At 39.5% G+C, this 22,283-nt stretch overlaps 1 protein-coding gene across 6 annotated transcripts in view; it reads right to left on the reverse strand.

Moving 5' to 3' along the window:
• ELMO1 (engulfment and cell motility 1) overlaps positions 1-22,283 on the reverse strand; it is a 299,792-nt gene that overhangs the window by 3,311 nt on the left and 274,198 nt on the right. For all 6 annotated transcript variants that reach the window (XM_071561429.1, XM_071561428.1, XM_071561430.1 and 3 more), the window contains 4 exons: positions 19,466-19,578; positions 11,484-11,591; positions 7,886-7,968; positions 2,579-2,656 (listed from right to left, as the gene is read on the reverse strand). In XM_071561429.1, coding sequence (XP_071417530.1) covers positions 2,579-2,656; positions 7,886-7,968; positions 11,484-11,591; positions 19,466-19,578 — 382 coding nt within the window. The remainder of the gene's footprint in view (positions 1-2,578; positions 2,657-7,885; positions 7,969-11,483; positions 11,592-19,465; positions 19,579-22,283) is intronic.

Raw genomic sequence — 22,283 nt, forward strand, 5'->3', positions numbered from 1 at the left:
AGACTAAGAGCCACTGAAAAATTAATTTATGAGAGATTCATTTTCATAAAACTCCAATGAAATCTAATTATGACTTCCCTCATCAGTTCCTCTGTCAAAAATCAAGGATAAGATTAATCCACCTTTTTTGCTATGCAGTTGAAACCAGTTATTAGTATTTAAATAAAAAACAAATACAATAGAGTGATCTCACAGTACTGAATCCTCTGACTACCAGTAGGCTCCAACAGATGGCTAAGGGAATTGCCAAACTTAAATGTGCAAGAATGAGGTCCAAATCTCAACAATACTGCTTCAGTAATGAGATTTTAACAAAGAATTGCCTTGGGAATCAAGAGAGTGGAACTAGAAAGGTTGTGCAGTTTTCATCCATCTGGATACAGCCTCAAGCAACCTGGTCTGAGCTCATCGTTGACTTGCTTTGAGCAGGAGGTCAGACTGGGGACATCTCCAAGGTTTCTTGCAACCAGAATTATCCTATGATCCTAGTTCAATTTTTAATTTTAGGACGCTCAATTCTCACATTGCAGCCTCACCCTACAATCACGAGGACTGCAGAAGTACTTAAAAAGCCTTGCCAGTGTGGCCTGATATTGTTATGTACTACCATAATTCCTGGTTCTTGCCACAAAGCTTTCCAAATCTTGAGATGTCACCACCAAATCTCCCAAACTGACAGTGCTGCTAACCTAGCACTTCTATCAACAGGCACCTCAGTTACTTTGATGAAGAGTCATGCGCTTCACAACATGCCACTTTGTTTTTTCCTTGTGGGTGCTTTCTTTGCACACTTGTATTTTCTACTTTAATCACAACTCTTCTGCAGGTCATGGAAAAGTACAGAGGAAGTGAAATGTCCTTTTAAAAACTTTCACTTGGGAACTGTCATGTGGCAGCACAGACAGCTGCTTCTGGTCATTTTTTTAACATATTATTTCATTTCAAAGAAGCTGCATAAGATCAAAAAGAGAAATAAAGGTGATAAATGTATTAACACAATCATGAGCAATTGGGTTAGTGCATCTCACAGCTACTGCCTATCAGTGGGGTGCAGTAGCACGTTCTCAACATTTAGACCATTAAAATCCACTTGTAACTATAAGCTATATTTGAGATACAGTGCCTGAAAAAACTGTTGATTTTCATGGCCACTTGCTTTTATGAGTGAAAACAGTCTAGAATTCAGTTTCTGGAGAACTTATATCAGAAATCATCGGACACATGTTCAGTTCAGAGGATGAAGACAATTATGCTTTGCTTAGAACTAAAGCTCTAGTGGCACACTGTGTCTGGGATCCTATTGCTGCTTTCTCTTACTGACCAGCAAATACTTCTCTGGAATGAACATACTTGAAAATGGCATTCAAGTATTAACCCATAGGGAAATCCAAATGAGCATAACCATATTTCCTCTCCTACAATTAACACTTTTTTGAAGGTTTTAGTTCAGAACTGCAGATGTTAAAGCAGCATAAATAAATACACTTCACTTATAAAGCAATTTCATGCACTTTATTAACACTAAAGTATAATGCAGTTTAATGCAATCTTCTGTAGTTCATCATCTTAACACTGTGTCCTGAACTGTGACCAAATGTGGTAACACAAAATAAGTGTGCAAATGGAACACCATCATTTCTTGCTTTGCAATTAAGAAGGATTTATATGTTTTTTAATAGAGTGCATTCTGTTAAACCTTTACTTGAAAGCTCTTTGAGAGAAACACATCCAGTGCTTCCACACAATTAGGTAAATTAATAATATCACCTCCCACAAGGCAATGATATTGTCTGTTTCCTTGTGGTTTTTTAGTAAGAGAAGGGAGCAGGGAAGGGTTTGTCATTCATCTTTCCTATTGGTATTTACACTGTCTTTGTACAAGTGAAAGTCATTGCAAAAAAACTCCCCTGTGGAGATGGAATAGAGAGAGCCTTCCATGATGACCCGTCAGGAATGCTCTTAAGCAATGAGAAACTAAGAGTAAGGGGATATGCCATTCTGGAGAGCACAAGTTTTTGGCTGAAACTGAGACCCAATGATGGTATAACCACCCCTGATCATGTTGGCATTGTCAAAATGAGCTGAGGCTGGCAGTGATTCTTTGAAAGCTTGGCTGTACAAATCCTCAGAGTTGAACTGAAGTTCACTAAAGTGAATACACAGATAAATTCTCCAGTGTCTAAAGTAGACCAGACCAAAAGAAATCCATTACATCAGGAAATGGCCAGCAAGGCCTGTGGACCTATATGGTCTGCCTGAGCTCTTTTATTTCTCTTTCTTAAGGCTCATATTTCAGGAGGTATTAGAAATCCTGATCTTTAATTTGGAGCTCATGTGCTCCATGGTGTATGAATACAAATCCTGTTTCTTCTGTGGCTTAGGTATACAAGAAAATTGCAGAAGGTCTTGTTCCAATACTAATCCCTTGGCTTTCACTTTGTTTTGAGACATGACACTGAATTAGATGGACCTGTACTCTGGGCCAAGATGCCCATCCTTATGTTCTTACAAAGGTGTCTATTGCCTTAAAGCAATTAAGATGGCTCCAAAGAAATTTCCGTATCTGAACTTGACTTACCTCATGCTTGTCTGGAGCAATGAAATTCAACTGGCCACTTGAGTCATACAATATAGAGAAAGCAAGCTCTAGCACCTCCTGGAACAAGACAAAGAAACACTTATTAATTCTGTGTGGGAGGGGTATTCGTACATTCATGTCTGTCATTTCTATTCCTTATTTTCCAAACCAAGTTGAAAAATAGGTTATGGTATTCTACTGTCTGGGCAAAGCTACAGCAGTACCAAACCACTGCAAGAGACTGGCACAGCAAGAACTCCACCACAGATGCTTCACCAAAAACAAACTCACCCTCCTCAGTGCTGACTGTAGCTCACTGGGTCATGGATTACTTTAGCATTTGAGTTTAAATTTGAATTAGGCAATATAGTAAGGACTATAATCAATAGAATGCATAATATTACACTTGCAACAAATTCTTCATGAAGATTCACAGTTTTTTTAATTTGTATAGATTAAACTCATGAAGTTCTACAAGGTTTGATTCCCTGTGTCAAAAATCTTGTCAGGACAGTTAATATCCTGGTATGTACTTATGTTCTTTTCACTGCTGGAAATCTATTAAATCACTCACTCCCAGATTAAAGAGATTTCTGTAATTTTGTTTCTATCTGAACCAGACTCAGCAGCCTCAGTCAAACCAAACCGTCTGTGTTACTTAAAGACCGAAATGAATTTCAGGAAGGGAAAAAACAATCATCTTTTTGACTGAAGCTGGAATTGCAAAAGGTTCCTAAGTGAATGCATCAGGCACTGACCTTTCCTAAAAGTCACCTGGACCTGGGTTCCAATGGGAAACAAAATCAATCTGAATAAATAATGAACTTCCACTGGCCAGCAGTCAGCATGCAAAGATGTTGTCTTTTCTGTTATCATATTTTGGTTGCTGCACGTGTCACCACAAGTGCCATTAGAAGGATTTCACCAGTGAGATGGATATATGAACTCTGTGGAGAAAAGACCCTGCTGCAGAGGAGAGTGCTGACTTGTAACTATGGTTCGTATCATATGCCCTGTTCTTTTTGGCTTGTTTTCCTGAGCCCCATCACACTGATGACTTTTGCTGTCTCTCAGCTGACAACAGTCCCTGCACTGACAGCAGTGACAAGAGAATGGCTTCTTAAGTTTGCTACATTAAGTTTTAAAATGGAAGAATTTATTGCAGGCACTGCAGCATAAACATTGCTCTAGATTTCTGCCCCTGATCTCCTGGTCTGAGACAGACACAGGTAATTGGATTTCAGTAAGGGTTATTCCTGTAAGGGTTATTTCAGTTTTGAACTACTGTGATTAAGAGCAGTCTGAATCATAAAACTTGCAATCCTCAGGGATAATCTGGGATGATAGGAGGTCAGGCTTCTCATGGGAAATGTTCTTGGTTTCCTTGACTTTAGTTACTAGGTTCAACTTGCTGTATTGCCAGGCTACAGGAGATTCCCCATGGATGCTGCAGGTACTAATAGTGCTGGTGCCTTCAGCAAACAAATGGCTCAGGGTGCACAGAGCCTTTTTATGTTGTAAGCATGTCTCTCAGCCACACCATATTAAGAGTGATGTCCCTCATTACAGAAACAAATCTACCTCTGCCCATATATAGTGTTATAAATTACTGACAGAACATGCTAAGTAATGCAGATTGTGAAAATAAAATGTTGCACTGAAAAAAGGGCTTGTAGTACCATACTATGATGTTCCTGAATTTCATGGAGTTCAAAATCCCACAGGCCTGACACCTTTATATTTGCCCTTCATGAAATTCCAAGGAATTTAACTTTTTCACCTCAAAGAAAGGAAAAGGAGAACAAAAATCTCTACTTGGAAGAGGACTCTAACAGGGACCCAAAGGTTTGGTTATTTCCAGTCAGGCAGAGAGTGAGAAAAGACAATACTCAGGGCACCAAGCTTCCCTTTCTGGGGAAAAGTGTGAGTCTGGCTGCCCTGGCAGTTCAGCTTCTTTGCTGGCTGCTCTGAATACTAAAGGCTTGGGAATTGCAGCTTCCAGGTGGCAGCATCACTTGTCACCTTAGACATAGCAAACTGTCAAGGAAAATGGAGGCTTAAGGAGCTGGAGTTGCCAACTGGCCCTCCTCACTGATAGTGGTCTCAGTGGTTGAGCTGACTTGTGGGCTGACTTGTCAGGGACCCCTACCTGGTTTTGTTTCATTCCTATCAAGAAACTGGCAATTCTTAAAAGAAAACTGGTCAGTCTCTAAGCCATCTGTAGTTTTCTCATCCTTTTTCTGTTCTACTTCTCAAACTTTCTCAAACTAATTTTCCACTCCAGCCTTTCCCACCACTTTTTCTTCTGCTCTGGTCTTTTTTCTCTCACATGCTCTCCAGCCTGTTCCTTCCCTCTTTGTTTTGCTGTCCTCCTCCTGCACCTCAATCTGCTGAATTCATTCCTTGGCACTCCTAACTCCTTCCACTTTTGTACATGTCAGACCTCTGCCCTTCCCTAGATGCTTCTGAAAGGTGACATTATTGGGACCCACAACGTGCCTTGCTTTTGAGCTGAGCTGAAAACAGGTAACAAGAGACTCTGCAACTTCCAGCTGATTCTTCCCACTCTTTGGTTTCAGCTCTTTGGGAAAAGCTGTTGTAGGTGGTAGGAAGGGAAGGTTGCTCTGCCACGCTCACACCTTCTTTCTCCCTCAGTCTCCATTGGCCCCTGACATAGGGCAGAGAGCTATTTTTCCTGAACAGGCATTCTAGGTGCCTTTGGCTGAGTGATCCCATGTGACTGGAATGACCTTACTATGCTCTGCTTACTTTGTCTTCAGCAGCCTTAAAACGCCCATGTCTTTACTGAAGGCTGAGACCTTGCCATGTTTAGTTGGCTTGCCAGTCAGATCCACCCCAAAGAACCCCCTAGACAGGCAGTGGCAAGGAAATTGTTCAGCCAACATGAAATAGAAGAGAAGCTTCATTCAACAGGAAAGAGAGCAGAACCATTTCAGCTGACTAAAAAGGCACAAAGCCTGAAACCTGCCACATCTGCAAATAAAGGGCGATAGGAAAACACTTAAAAATATGTGGCAATGTTTTTTGCAAATTCTTCTCTCATTCTTTCTTTTGAAGGCTGCAAAATCTATTTAATTTCTTTAAAATTTATTCATATTACTTGAGAGTCAGAAATGAGGACTTAAAAATTAAATGTAATTTAAAAACATAAACAAGATGAACAACAATGGATTCAGGTCTGGTCCTACCAAGTCACTCCACCTTCACATGCATGTAAATTCCAATTCACATTAACTCTTATTTATTTCTAAATCATCTTGCTGGAAGAATAGTGGCCATGTGCTGGCAAATGAAGAGACACTGAAGCCTTTGTTATGGACATTTTGCCAATTCCAGCTATGCTCATAGCATGGCATTCTGCCACTCAATTTTCTTTTCTGCCAGTGAATAAACATTAAGGTGCTTGTTATATTTGTACAAAGAAGGCCTCTTAAAAATATATATCACTGATTGTGAAATTTCAGAAAGTGAAAGGTTTCATACACTAAATTCAGCTGAATTGCATTCTCTGTCTAGCCTTTTTTAAATTTTAATTTCATATTCCATAGTGACTTGTCATGCTGCAAAAAGTGATGTGTTACTCCTATGATGTCATCTAGGCAGTTGTAATATTGTGCATGACAGTTTGATCAGTATGATAGCTAATACAAAAAAATTTTGTGCTTCCTAGGGCAAGAAAGAATTGAGGAAATTAAAAAAAAATCAAAATTATCATTTTCTGGGTCACAAATAGAATGCTCTAGCCAAGGATGCAGCCATGCTACCCAATCTTCACATTCTCAGCCAGAAATGTCATGCCAGCCCAAAGCAATTTTACCCAAGGAACTGGGCCATGCTGAGAGCTGAGGACAAACTGATCTGCAGCATGGCTGTGTAGCATTAAATACTATCTAGACATTACTGCTTCATAATGATGACACATCTCCATCACTGCCACCCACTGCTTTCCATCTTTCCTCTTTGTGCGGACATATGAGTGCTAAGACAAGGAAGCTCTAAAAATACTTTATATGCATCATGCAAATGCCCCAGCCAAATGCTGCTGGTGGTTCAGATGTAACATGAGGTAGGAGTTGTATGCAATCTATTGTGCTTGTGTGTGTTTGTGCCCTGATTCAGAAAATCAACAAGGAAAAATTGTCCTGAGATTTTTTTTCCCCACTTGTCATGACTTTTTCATTTCCTACCATGTAAAGCCAATGCTGCAAGCAGATGACAGTATTGTGAGAGAATTAAAGGAACTCCTGCATATGAGAAACAAATGCAAAAAATACTCAAGATGATCTGCCTATCTGTGCATAGTTAAGGAAAGAAAAGTTGCAGCTCTGAAGCTGAATTTTATTCTCAAAGTGTTGAAACAGGAACTCTTTAACTTCACTATTTTCCCCATGAAAATATCTTTCTTGTTGGACCCTAAATTTCTCAGTTTCAGGTGACTACTAATTCTGATTCAAATCCTCTGAGCTGGTTCCCAGACCTCTCAGGGTGTCGTTGTAGGTCAGACTGAACACCAGTAGAATCTCAATGCTTCTTGTAAGGTCAGAGAGCACAACCTGATAGAACATTTATGAACATACCTCATACAGTATGGTATGAAACCTTCACCTCTAAAGATGCCAGACTGCTAGTAACTCCCCTTCTTCTTGATGTGGTGATAATTCTTAGAAAAGAAAATGTGCAAGATTCTGGCACTGTTCAATTTTAGTGATACTGTTAGCTTATGGTTCTTGATCTGAAACTCTGAAAGGCAGCATAAACCTAATTTCAGCTGAATATTGTTTCCTACACGTTTTTTTCCCAAATGCCCTACTTAATACATCCTTATATGCCTCATTAATTGCCCAGGATTTACCTTACATCCTTTTGCTGGCAGCTGTTCTACCTGACTGGACCTGAAGGTATCATCAGCTGGACATTAACTGCAATTTTAGCAAGTGTTCACTGGATGTGAGCTCATCAGAGAACACAGCTGGAACAAACCAGTTATTTATCAGAGACAATATAGGAGTAGGTACCAAGGGTCATGGCTGCTTTGCTTTAGAGGTAGAAAACATCATATCCTAACTGAGCTCTGGGCTTATCACTCAATGCACATCTGCCATGAAATGTGAGAAAAGGAGGGTAGGCTGTCCCAGTAATTTAACTCAAATGGCCTGAGGTGAAAACAAAGGGTGTGCATACATGGAAATGTAGTGGGCTGGAATGAAAAATGCCTGACATGGAAGGTCAGTTTGACAAGCTTTGTATTTTGCACAGTATGAGTTCATAACAGTTTGAGAACTATACCTTGTTTTGTTTAAGAGCTCCTTTCTCCTTCATGTGTGGGCAGTCTTTCCCAGTCACAACAGCTTTGATATCTGCCACTGGCACTGCATTAAAAAGAAACAAAATAAAAACCCAGAAAATTAGTTATAACCAAGGTGTGTAAAAGCTACAGAGTCTAAAAAGACACAAGATTAATGTGTTAAAATTGCCATGTGCTTCGCCATTTCCAGCCTTTGTAAAAGAGAAAACTGGGAGAAAACAACTATAATAGGAACCAGTGAATCTTGACAAAATTTCAGGCATCTGGATAAAAGTCTGAGAATGCTTTTTCTTGCCTACTGAGACTACTTTTCCTAAGAGTGTTTCATACAAATGTGTACCTTTGTCTGGTCAGTATTTATGTGTACTCATGTGTCTCAAAAACAGTTTTCTGCCTTACGAATGTAATATGTCTGCTCTGTTGTCACTCTTTCCCAGGCATCCGGGTAAAGTCTCTGCTGGAGAGAGGATGTTGGGCAAGTTGGACCCTCTCACACAATGCTGTTGTCCTTCTTTTAAAGTCTGTATGCATTTTTAAAATAGTTTTCTAATTCACTCCTGCCAGCAGTTTAGTTGCTTTCTGGTACTAACAGGAATAAGGAATACTAAGGCTTATAATGAGCCATTCCAACTGCTTTAAAATGCAAAGTGATCAGAAATAACTAGGGGAAAAAAAAGGTAAAGAAAAAAAATATTGGAATCTGCTGCCACTCAGAGTCACACACGGAGGGAGGGCACTAAAACATAAAGACAAATTTCTCTGAGTTTCAAGTGAAAGTCAATTTTCCAATGGTAATTACATTATGGAGAATATATGTGCTCCACAATACAATATGGTCACTGAGTGACAGTTTTTACAATCTATAAATAATCCATTATCCTTGTGGTTGTGTAAAAGCATCATATATATAGAACAGCATAATAATATGAAAATCTGTTACTGCCCAGTTCTTTACAAACTCTAATGGAAATACTGGAGAGGAGAAATGCATTTACTCTTCTACTGGATGCAGCAGGACCATATATTTTATGACAGATTACCTCAGCAGTATGGTGAAATGGATAGCATGATATTTAATAGACATTTTTAAAGGACTTGCTTTGCATGAAAACCAGAAAGAAATGGAAATCATTTGGCTCTTCACTACTCAACCTCTTCTGCCTTTTAGTCTCAGCATTTTGTGCTGGGTCTAATGACTTTTTGTGTCTATGGCAGTCCCATACTTTTTTGGTGAATAGAAGATATTAGTTTTGGGAGGAGAGGGTGAACTAGGATGAACTTGGAAGTAGAGGAGATATTTGACTGCAACTATGGCAGAAAGGTCTTCTTAAGAAGAAATAGTTCCTGCATTTCCTGAAGATGCGCAGAAAAACAATTTCTCTGTTTCCATAAGACAGGGTTTTCTGAAGTTAGATCTCTCAGCCAAGAAACCTTTTCTTCAGGTTTCATACACTTGATCTCTGTGATCTGGAATGCTGATACTGTGGGAGATCACAGGCTGATATGACATCCTGATCTTTATTTATCTAGAACTTGGCTTATCCCTTGCTTTGCAAAAATAGAATCAAAGACTTAACAAGGTATCAGAAGCTGACTACAAGATGCTGGAGGGCATGAGCACAGATGTGATGTGCTCATAACAGATAAAGCCCTGAGAAAGAGGGCAGCTGTTTTCTGTCCCAGGTGGAGCCTGCACAGCTTGTTAACCCTGCCAGCCTGAAGAGGGGTGACATTCACAGAAGAGAAAAGGTTAAAATCTCCCACATTTATTTTTGGACATAAACTCTAGTTATTAAGGCTGGGCAAGGAGTACATAAAATTCCCTATGCTGCTTCTCTTGGTCCTTTGTTTTCTTACCCACCTATTCTCTTTTATCTCTTGACCTGCTTCCAAATGCTGACAAGTTAGTCACATTCAGACTTCAAGAGTTCAAAAGTCAATATAAGTCTATCCGAAGAAAACCACAACATTTCTGAAAAGTGTTCAGTAAAATTTCCAAGCCAGTTTCATCTGATCCAGTTTTGAACAGTAGTGCCATTTTATAATCTCATGTCTTGCAATATTTGCAACTTTTTAAAGTTAAATTCTATCTAATGTGGGTGGCACTGTGATAAATCTTGTATTCTATAACCTGAAAACCTGAGATACAGATGAAATAACCAGCTCTTTCTCAAACTGCATTGGTTTAGGCTCTGCAAGCGGGCACGCAGGGGGAACATGTGGGTCTGGCACAGTGGATTCTAAAGTAGGAGCCTTCTGCCCCCATGGGACCCTGACATTCTTGAATAGGCTCAAGAGCTACAGAAAATGCAAATACAAGATGAAGCTCACAGTGCAGGTTAGGGGTCTGTGCGTGGAAAGGTGCTCAAAGCAAACAAATCTGGGAACTGCTGGTCTTGTAACTGTGCCCATGCTTCAAGTGTGACTTTCATTCTTCTGTCATCCTGACACTACTGTAACATTCAAGGGCTATTTTCTCTAAGCCTTGTTCAGGAAAACAGCCTCTTTCCGTGCCAATGCAGCAATGTGAGGCCCTGTCCTACATTCTGCCAAGACTGCAGTAAGAGTGTGGAACATCCTTGAGGCAATCTGTAAGGCAATGGAAACAAGGGAACGTGACTGCAAACTGCCAGGGTTCCAGCATCAGACAGGCTCTTCCTCTTTCCCTCCCAGACTGTATCTGGGAGCACTTAGACATTTTAAAAGGTGGAGACATGTTAGGGGAGGAAAGTTTAAATAACTCCTCAATTTTCAGGCTGGAAAAATTTCAGAATTCCAAAAAATTAGTTTTTCTGTCATTCTGTGAAAGAAGAGGAGCTAGCAACTGAAATACTTGTATAAGTGTGTCTGATCTGAGAAATTATTCATTATTCAGGGCTTGATTTCTTGAAGTCACCTCCTGGTGACAAAACTGCACTGGTCATTATTTCCATTATCATAAAAAGTTTCCCAGGATTGCATGTTAAACCTCTAAAACTCATGTTTAAGGATGAAGGAGAAATCACTAGAGTATATTTTTTCTGAAGGGCTTCAAAATTACTTTTAACTGTAAGAAAAATCCCACTAAATTCCCTGGTAGGAGTTGCCTCAGAGATATGTCCTCTCCCAGCTGGGTTCACAGAAATGGTGAGGTCCTCTCAATACTGTTCACATGTCATCTTTAGGTCCACTCCTCATAATAACAAAAAGACCTCTGCCTGCCACGTATTTCTTCTCCAGTCATCAGACTGTTTGTTTTTTACGTGGACAGGAAGTGCTTCTGAATATGCCCCAGCATTTTTATTTGACATCTGCAGTTAGATGAGTAATGAAAATATACTGTGTTTCGCCCTATGAAAGACATGACATTTCCAAGGTGATTGAAATTATAAACTCATGGAAAACCTTAGCTCTGTCCTCACACACACTTGCCAAAACCAGGAGAGCAGTGTTTGAATGCAGGAGGAAATATCCCCTGCTCTCTATCTTCAAAAAGAGATCTTTTGATAATGTCCTCTATTAAGAGAAACCTACTACAAGTTATAAAGAAGAGCTAGCATAAAAGAAGCAGAGGTGTCACAATCTTTGTGTATGACTTACGTTTATCTTGCAAGGAATCATGAGGAACTTCTCCTTGGGGACTTTCTTCCAAGTCTCCGTAGTGCAAGACCTTGTGATTAGGTGAAAGCCGACAATACCAAAATTTGTCTGTTAAAATAAATGCATTAAACAAGGTCACTAATATGTCTTCATCACCACTACCAACAGCATAGGAGAAAACTTACTCAAACAAGGTGCTACAGGGATGGATTGTTTTTTCTTTCAGGACAAGAAAGGTGTGGGGTTTATGGAAAGTAGGACTTTGAGCAGTAATTTTAGTTGATTAAATGAAGCTGGCATTAGTCTACAGAGTTGTGTTTGGGTTTTTTTAATTGACTTAGCCATTGGCTCAAAAAATACTAGCAAGAAAAAATGGACTTAGTTTTAAATGGTGTTATATATACCATCATGGACAGAAGACTGGCAAAGTAACCACTGCTTTGAGTGCATAACTTAAATGTACCCATAAAAGCTTCATTTTTAGCACCCACTATATTAGCACCCAATGCAAAAATTAAGCCCTGCCAGCTGTCTTGTGTGGGACACCCAAAAACTGATACATTTGAAATATCCCATACTTTATGAAAATCATGACTCATGTCTTTTTTTATAGACATAGGAGAACACCCCCATATTTATGGAGGGACTGGACATAATAAATACACAAAGACTTAAAAAGCAGATGTTAAGTCCCTTGTCCTGCAGATAACTCAGTGCTTTGCAGGGTCACAAAGATATGTGTGACTGTGCAGTCCACACCCCAGTTTGCATTTCAGTCCTTCCCTGGAGATGTATATTTACATCTCTTGACAACTCATGTTTCACAGGATATAATTCCCCTTAACAACATTTTTTACAATCTGCTCTTGTGAAGAACATCACCTTTGCAGAGCTGGGCCACCACGCTGCCTAGCATGAAAGGATGGTGCTTGCCAATTCCCCTTCTGAAATGGCAAGAAAGAGGTTACCCTTCCTTGTCATAGCCCTTTCTATTTAATAAGTAGATCACAGAATGTTAAGCTGTCAAGAATAGAATCTTGTTACATACAAGCTATAAATCTCCAAAAGCTCAGAGCAAAGCTACATGTTAAAATGCCAGTGGAGGTAGGCAGAGGGTTTCTCTGGCTCTGTGCTTCTCTTGTACTGGCAGTGCTGAAGCTGTGCCAAGCAGCAGGCTGAGGGACGATTTAGGGGAGATGATAGCACTGACACAGCTCTGCAGCGCTGCAGTCACTGGGAGCAAGCAGAGACACGGTTTGGATAAAACCTCGGAGTAGCTGTAGAAACACCAAAGCCAGCATATGTGAGTGCATTTGGTGTTAGCAAAGGAAGGGCTTCTTGGCTCTGTTAGTAAAACATTGGCTTCACAGGCCCAGCTTCTTTCTGAAGGCCACTCCAGTTGCCTGGCCTGTCATTTAAAATACAATGCAGTAAAATACAGAGAAAGGAAATTGAATGGCAAAAATGGGCTTTCGTGTGCCTTTTTAAATTTCTTTGTTGTGACAGGTAAAAATCTTCTGGGGAAAAAACCCCATACACTTCAAAATCCACTTACTAAGCATGCAGTCTCTTCTACAGAAGGGTTTCAAAAACTTACAAACCTTTAGCAAAAGCTCAAAAGGGCAATGGCAGAGATTCTGGGTATCTACTTCACAGGCATGCACAACACTGAAAGATTTATGGCAGAGAGCCTGAAATTATGATTCTGTGATGCATACAAAAAGAGCTGCTGAAATATAAGCAACCTTGGACTGTGTGCAGTACATACAGTGTGGCACTGTACAGGATCAAGAAGAAGACCCCACCTGCAAAGGTTTTGTAGGGATTTGAAATGAGAGCAAGCAGGAGCCCTCATTCAGCAGACTCTCATCTGAAGACAATACATACAAGCAAAAAGAGCACACAAACACTCATTAGACAGTTTGTGTATCTCAGCAGAATGCATGTGGAAATTTTCTATATTCATATCTTTTACAGGGAGCTCTACCAGAACCACAGCAAAGTCTGATGCTTAAATACTGAATCTGATGTTAGACCAGTAAGCCTCAAGGAAAGCCTCTAATAACTATAGAAAGAGGCTTTCATATCTAGCTTTTAACTGCAACCTCATTGTATATTAAATTGTCCAAAGGAATATAACCTTCCAACACTAAAATTAAACCAATATTTTTCTCTGAATAAAAAGCAACATGATTTCACTTTGCTCAATGACCTGGGCAAAAGATGGTGTAACAGAAAAAAATTTCTCACAATTTCTCACAAATGGGATTGGTGTTGTTGGCAAGGGTTTGGTTCTTTAATCTCCTTGGGGTTAGTCTTTTGGTAACCCTGGTTCTCTTTCAATGCCCTTTTTCAATAATAAAAGAGGTGAAAACACCTCCATGAAAATGTCTTACTTCATTTTAGGAAGGGGTGGTTTATGGTTAGAAAGCTAAACTCCAATGGCAAGAGCCTTTTACAGCAATTCCCCATAATCCAAGGTTAATTAAAAACTAACAGCCATAGATTGTGGCTTGAAGCATACCCAGCACAACTCTCCTGTGGGCTCACTAATAACTGCTGTGCCACAGCCTTGCTGACAAGGGAAAACCCCTTAAATGAAAGCCGCAAATGGAACTAACAAGGTTTCCTCAACCACAGCCACTAAATGACTGCACCAGCCAGGCTGAGGAGGGTGATCACAAGGTTAGTGATGGCAAGCAACCCTTGCTTCTACAACCACCTCAGCCTTACCCACTTGGGTTTTCTCAGCTGTACCTGATGCTACAAACAGTGTAGCAGCAAATATCCCGCTCACATGAGATCTCAGTGCCTTGGAGGGGAACAGTTTCAAACAGGATGCATGCTTTTTTACTGTAGTGCAGGTGCTGAACACAATTGCATTGGAAAAGTATAGAATAATGCTGCAGCTAAAATAAAAATTGTATGAAATTGCTTCTATCGAGATAAGGAGTGAAGAAGGCTTAATTACAGAACACCACATGGGAAATAGCATTTACTTTGACCTTTAAACTGATAAACAAAAAAACCCACAAACAAACAAATGAAAAAGGCAGAATTAAAAGCACTTTTCTACCATGTTTAGAAAGTGGTGTTTATAAAACACAGAAAAACTATTGCCCAAACCCTCCAGAACTCTTTAACCCAAGTCTGCAGAGTTGAACTGCCACATGAGGCTTTAAAGACAGAACAGACATTCCTCAAAAGACCCTGTACTCCACAGCTGGCAGATCCCTGTATAAATGCACAGCTGGAGAGCGGCACCTGTGTATTCAGGAAGGATCAGGGTTTGTTTTGGTTTCAGCCCCAGGCTCTTGAATTTTCCCACAGATTAAGTCTTTCCTATGAGTTACAAATCTCATTTTGTATCCAGTGTCATTATACCTGCCTCTATAAAATTCCTCCTCAGAGCAAGCAGGTGTAGGGGAGGGAAGTTGCTCACCACAGTCTTTAGCGATGACGTGGACTTGTGATTTCATCACAATTTTTGGACACTACATTATTTAACTTTCTGGCAAGTCCTTATGTCCTTTAGCTCAAAGACCACCAATTACTCAAATTAAGGTGCTAGAAATTCTTCTTTGGGAAACAATCATTCTTGTTTTCAAACAAGTTTTCAAACAAATTTTTCTGTTTTCCAGATAATAGCTAGAGCAGCAAGTGGGTTAAATGTATCACAGTACATTGTTAAAGATTATAGATGAGGTTAAAAAAACAAATAACAAAATCAACTACAATTTCTCTATAAGAGTAATATTTAAAACTGTGAACAAATAGTAGAGCACAGAACATTTTGCTGATGGCAAGAGTGCCTGGCCATTCACACAGTGTGTTTCCAAGTACATTAATGGCCAATGATTCATATGCCCTTAATAACACTGTTCCAGGCAAAGAAGAGCTGTGGTTAGTACAGAAGTGCTCTATTGTTAGAAACTGAGAAGAAAATAGCTCAGATACGCATGGAGAGAAGTCTGAGACTTTTTCCCAAGATATGTTCAAGATTATTAAAGAAGCTTTTGTTTCAAAGAACAATTTCCTCACAGATTTAGCAATAGGAACCTGCTTTTAAATATATCTGTGAAAACAAATGCAATTGTGTAGATTTTAGATATACGTATACAGGCTCACCCTTTCTCTTTCATTGTATTGTCTTTCTCTAATACAACTGTAGTGACATTTGCACTCAAACTGCTTAAATAAAGCCACGAGGCCCTCCAAATGACTGGCAACTAATTGACCTGTAGCAATGTTGGAGGCATATTTGGTTAAAAGGCTCCTCTCGGCAAGTCACGCACTCACAGAATATTATGTTTTTTGTCAGATTATGGAGGGTAGGATGAAGTAGCAGTGGAAGAGAGCTTGGAAGAGAAAAAGACAAAGTGTGTGTTGTTGTTCAGAACTGTGAGTTGCTTATCCTAGCAAGAGATGGAAAACCTGTCTTCACTTGATTTTTTGTTTAAATTTAAGCTTTCTCTTTCCAGATTACTCCCAAGGTATCCCGTGTTTTTAATTTTATGGTGTGTATCACCAGGGTTTCCTTCCCTTCCAAAAATTACTGTTTAAGCAACCTCATCTTTGGCTGCAAAACCACTTCAATAACATGCAATTTCTCTGTAATCTTTACAAAGCTAAAAGGGGAATTTATTTCCAAGAGTGCACCCAGCAACATATACTAGAAATGTACTGGATGACAGCATCAGAAGTATCTATTATCCTCAATAAAATGCCTTTATCTGCCACTTAGCTCTACTGGAAATAATAACTACTGGGGGTGTAGAGTGCTTTGCAGGTTTTCACTTTAGTCTTCTTCCCTTTCTTTTAGGAATTATCTAAAGAAGGAGAAAGCTGAAGAAGTCTATCTGTTCAGCAGATGTTCACGGTCAAGGAACAAAGTGGGGATTTGCAGAGTTTGATGATCTGCTGTTGAAAATGACCAGAAGGGCAGGCTAGATTCTGCTGTTTCATTTCCAACTGATTAAGATAGTTATTAAAAACAGCAGTTAGTGCTGCAGTTCTCCTATGAAAACCTCATAAGGAAAAGGCCATGTATTTTTTGAAAGTGCTAAGTATCCTGCTGGGACAACAATGACATTTCTGAATTTCAGCTACAGAGACCCTGCTATGATAATCCTGTGCTGAAACACAAAAGGCAGAGATCTCACTACAGATACCTCACAGCTTAATCTTCAGCATCTCCCCAGTGAGTAACCTGTTGGATTGGAGGCTTTACAATACTAAGTATATATGAAAGTGTTTCAGCTCTTCTAAAAAGGCTGTAAGAGGCTGTAAACTCCCTTCTCACTTCTTTTAAGTCAATTTTTTCAACTTACTGTGACTAACCATGTGTGTCCTACCACATGTTCAAACAACAATCTTAACAGAAGTTTGCTCTGGAGCCTATATCATGGGCTAATATCTGTCAAGTATTTTTAAATAGGCAATTTAATGCTTTCAGCTTCTCCTGTGTAGGGCATGTTCAGGTTCTTCTTGTACAATCCGTAGATCTGTGACACTTGTTCCAAGATTGTCTCAAGGGAAAAAAAGAATCATAGGAAATGTATAAAAAGCATATACATACTAAAGTGTAACACCCACCTGTGATGGCTACTCTTACAAGTAGGTTGCTGCTTAACAGGCAAATCGTGATGCCTTGGAGCAGTACCCATTTCTGTTTCAGCTCCACATCAACAGGGATGGACCAAGGTCCTTTCTGGGGCCTTAATAATGCTCCATGGCAGGTGAATTCAGTTGGAGCAGGTGACAAGTGACAAGGGTCCTGAGCCCCTGAGGTAGCACAGGGTACACGTACAGGGAGGTGGGTTGGGAGAGAGGAGATGGGGAGGTGGGAAAAAGCTAACAGAAGATACACTCAGGAACTGGGGACTTGTACTGTTTTTATCAGGACAATCAGAGGAATTGTCTGAAAGTTTGACTGTCGCAATGTTTAGGATCACTAGGTAAACCTCTGGACCTCCATTCACTTTACTTCCTCTCCTAGCTCTTCACATCATGACAGTCCTGGTCTTACAGTTTGTTCTGCTTTGGGGCACAGGAGACCCTGAAGGATAAATGCCGATTTCAAGAGAGTCTTCCCCTCTGTGCCAGCTGCTAGTATTTGCTATTTGGACTGTGTCAGGCACTGTACATACCTAAAAAAGGATCCCAGTTCAATAGCTTATACACCAAACACACTTCATTAGATCACACGGTGATAGATCACACTGAGTTTACTCCGGTGGCCTCGTGCATAATCATCCTCTTTAGTGGTTGTGTCTACTCCCTTTCTCTCAAGGTGTAATTTACACTTCTGTTTCAGGGAATACGGGAAGTCTAACATAAAGCACACACAATTCTTAAGGGCGTGTAGAAACATGACCTCCTAAATGGGCTTGTATCTGCAAAACCCAATATATTTCAGAAAAGATAAACTTCTTCTAGACACAGTCATATGTTTTATTTTTTGCCAAGGAATCATGTTGGCCTGTATAAATATGACATCAAAGCAATTAATCTGGTGGCCTATAGAATTCACTCCAAGGCATGATACAAAGCAACCCTCTCAACTGAGGACCAGAACATTGATTTTTAAAAAATATTTATTTTTTAACTTCAACTGTACTCATATAAGTCGAATGAATTTATGCCCCCTAAGGCTTTTGATCCTATAAATAACAAATCAACAACAGTTTAAGAGTAAAATAAACAGTCTATCTTCCTCTTGGAGATCTGCCAAAAGAAAAATATTTGCTACAAACCCTGTTCCTTCCCTAAAATTTCAGTCATTGGGATTAAGGCTCTGAGAGGAATAAAATAAACAGCCCTCACTACTGATAGCCAAACCAAACTACACCTTACTTTACCTACTTTCATTCCATGAGTATGTGGATGAAGGGAAAACATGTATCATGCCTCCCTATCCAGTTTGTACAGAAAGTGACAGTGGCATAGTGATGATCTTTCCCTAAACTCTGTCCAGTGGGCTTCATAGGTGTTTGTATACATGACAGAGAGGATATAAATACCCTCTTCACACTAAGGAAAATTGCCTCCTTGTTTCTAAGGAAGGAGGCATTGCAGGGATACTTCTCTCTGTGAAGGATGAAGTCTTTCCCAATTAATCTGAGGGTCTCAAATATTGATCTTTGACAGTTCTTACTCTTAGCTATTGTAACTTTCTAACTTGCACTGTATTTACAGAGGAAAACAAATAGTAATCTGAATCCTCCCAAAATGGGAGTTTAAAGGGAAATTTTTGGGTACAACTTCTAATCAATCTGCTGAATTTACGTTATGTCCCCATTATGTTGTCTGAAAACAGAAGCTTATTTCTCTGAGGGGAAAAGAACCACAGGGAGTTTTACTGTATAGAATAAGCTATGAATCTACCAGCACCAAGAAATTACTCACAGAACTGAGAAAAAAACCTCTTCCCATATCAATCAAGTATTCATATGAAGGTATATAAATTACTGATCTAAGTAGTTCTTAAAAGCATATTTAAACACCATGCTATAATTATTGTATACAGTAATGCAAGACAAAACCCAAGCACAGACAGTACTAGAGGGAGTGTGCAGAATGAGCTCTCTCCCTATATAAAGGTGGTCCAAGTCTGAGAGATTCAAAGTCAAGTTTCATGTGCTATTCCTGGAGAGGAAATGGTTTTGTTTTGAGAAGAACTAGAAGCTTGGACGCTCAAGAAGAAATCAAAATACTCAGTTCAGAGTGTGAGACTGCTGCTTGAGATTTTTGTCAAATGCTGCACTTGTTCCAGTTCATCTGTGTGATGAAGCCAAAACCAGTTTCAGGGAAACACAGGAAATCCTACAAGTGTAACTTGGAGATGCTTTCAGATGCCTCCTGGTTAAAACAGTCAAGGCAGCACTACAAACAAGGATCCTGCCAGTGAAAATAGTATTCCTCATTTCAACTTGTAGACAAAAGTGAAAATAAAAAGCCAGACTAGGCAGCCTGAGCTGTACCTTGTCGACGCCGACTGTTGAGTTTTCTAAAACAGGTGCCCTCCACAAGTCGATTCAGACGTTGCTGCTTGATGAGTTCTAAGATCTCAGGCTGAATCTTCTCTTTTAGTTCCCTTGGGAAGAGAGAAAGTAGGCACTTGTCAAACTCAATCAAAGACCATCCTCTTTCCTCTGAGACAGAGTCCCACATGATGTGAGACTGCAAGGAGTTTGAAGAGGACAACAGTTGCAGACAAGCCCAGGTCAGAATCTAGTCTGCTCCCGAAAAAACCCCAAACCTTTTTCTCATAACAAAGAGTGTGAGTCAGGGTATCTCTGTTGTAGACATCTCCCGCTAAAACAGCAGTGTATGACTCAGGCAAGTAACTTATTTATTTCTTACTTTACTCATCTAAAAATAACACTTGCTATAAGGCATCAACAAGATTTATTTGTGGCAAATAATGCTCTTTCATCGTAGGAATCCGGTAAGGCTTATTTGAAGGTCTGGCACCTTTTGTTGCACAATCCTCTGCTGGTATACTTCACCTGCATTATCATTTAGGACAACACAAGAAGGCTAAAACACATTTTGAAACAACAATAGAAAATAGTGAGCAATCCCAATGAGCTAAAATAATGTCCAGCACTATATGCTGCTTCTTAATTTCACATAATTCAATTAGTTCATTATTATCAGAATTTGTGAAAGACTAACTCATAACTAGGGACTGCTCAGAGATCAAATTTTACCTTTGCCCAGGAGCACAAAGACCCACAGTACATTTAGAAATAATATTATATATCCTTCAGAAAATCCATTTTCTGTATCTTATTTTGATAGGAGTTCAATATGTCAGGAACCAGGCAGAAAGCATATGCATATAATATTTAAAGTTTAATTTCATACACCATCACATGGATTCACAGATGTCTGAATTCATCAGTTATATCCTCACTTACATTCATTAGGAATATATAAAAGACAGGTTTAAACATCAACTCGACAGCAAGCCTAGTAAGATTAAAAAAAATAACTGAATGTGTAGAGGATTTATAAAATATGAAGTGTGTCAGAACCATAATTTTGCATTGCTGTGCAAATTAGCTAATACCAAAAATCATTCTGTCTGGCAGTATGTTCCAGCAATCATCATCAAAAGGAAGCTAAGCTCTGGTATCCCATAGAGACAACAAAAAATTCTCTCCTCTTGACAGTTGAGGAAGCCCAGTCTCTGCTGATTTCCACATTCATGGCTCCTATGCTTTTGATCTGCCAGACCTCCACAGAAATCGCTGTAAGTCCTCTGCTAGGAAGATCAGACCTTTAAAATAAAGTGCCATCTTTCCTCTAGGTGCAAATGAAATGGTTGCAGTTCTTGATGCATACCCACTGCATATTTACAAGCTGTGAAAATCTATCTGGTCAAAAATCAAGGATAAGTTGTAACTATAGAAACAGGACACCTTTTGGAAATGTATTATTAGTACCTTAGGGCATTTTTCAAGCACTGTTGTTTTCTCATTGGGATCTAAGATATGGATGTGCTGAATGGTTAAATACTCTGATTAAGAGAATTTTGTGTTTGAATAAATGTCTTGCCTTTACTAAGCTGATGAGATTCCCTATTCCTCAGGTGAAACCTGAGAGCAGGGGCTGAAGACAACAGTGTTAAAACACCAGTGTGGATTATTCAGAAGTTCAGGCTGCAAACTAAACTCCAGATGGACTAATTTCAAACATTCAACACTGGTACAAACAGCACATTAACACCTGAATGTTTGCTTATAACATTCTCTCTTCTGGCCTCTAAAGCCCCATCTGCCCTTTACAAACCAGAGAGAGAAGGACTTTTTAACCAATACTAAAAGAAGCAGGTACCCTCTCTAAAGCACCTCACTGCCTAAGGCAGACTTTCCATAGGAGCAAGAGAGGTAGGAAAGAAGGGTCCTCATGCCTCTATATGTGCTAGAGTCCTTCTACCCACGTGCTCAGATGTAGTACTCTTTTCTGTTTTACGGTCCTCGAACTTGATCACACGGATTGTGGAGACAACTCATTACTCCATGGAGAAACAGTCGTCGGTAATTTTGGACTTTAGTGAAAGTCTAAGACCACCAAATCCTTGCCATGGTCACTTACTGCACTTACTGGCCTCAGCAGCTCCTGCCAATATGTGGTTCCTCTGACTTGTATGGTTTTTCAGCTATTTTTCTGAAACCATGATTCCAGAAATATTTTTGTGAAGTGATCCTGCCACTCAGTGCTCCTCACTGTCAAAGTTTCTGTTCCACCACTTCAAGGTGACAGAAATGAGTCAGAACAAATGAAAGAACAAAGTCAAACAGAAGATGTGCTTCTTTGAAACTGTATTTCCTTCTAAAAGCCATCTGAAAGCAATGGAGTTCTGTTCCTCCTGATCACTGTCTAAAGACAGGAGGGTTAGAAAAAAAACTTAGTACAAGAAATAGGTCCTCCTGCCTAATTTTAAAATCAAACGTGAACAATTAGCTAAGGGAAGATCATAAATGCAAATATGTTTTGAGAATATTTACGAACTGTCCTTCAGATGACATTTACTTAAAAGATTGTGACCAGAGACAACAGACTAAGTCTAAGGAGATCACTTTAAAAACTGATGTTAGTTTCCTACTGTGTTTCTGTCATGTAAGAATGTAAAAAGTTAGTGTGTTGGTAAGATAGAAGGGTTGAGAGAACCACACAGTAATATATATGATAGCTAATTTTATGATCTTACTGGTCTTGGCACTGTAGGCAATACTGACACCACTTACTTGCTTTTAAAATGTCTGAAAATAACTAGAAATTATTTTAAAT

Source organism: Pithys albifrons, chromosome 7 (genome assembly GCF_047495875.1).
Source record: "Pithys albifrons albifrons isolate INPA30051 chromosome 7, PitAlb_v1, whole genome shotgun sequence".
Taxonomy (NCBI): Eukaryota; Metazoa; Chordata; class Aves; order Passeriformes; family Thamnophilidae; genus Pithys; species Pithys albifrons.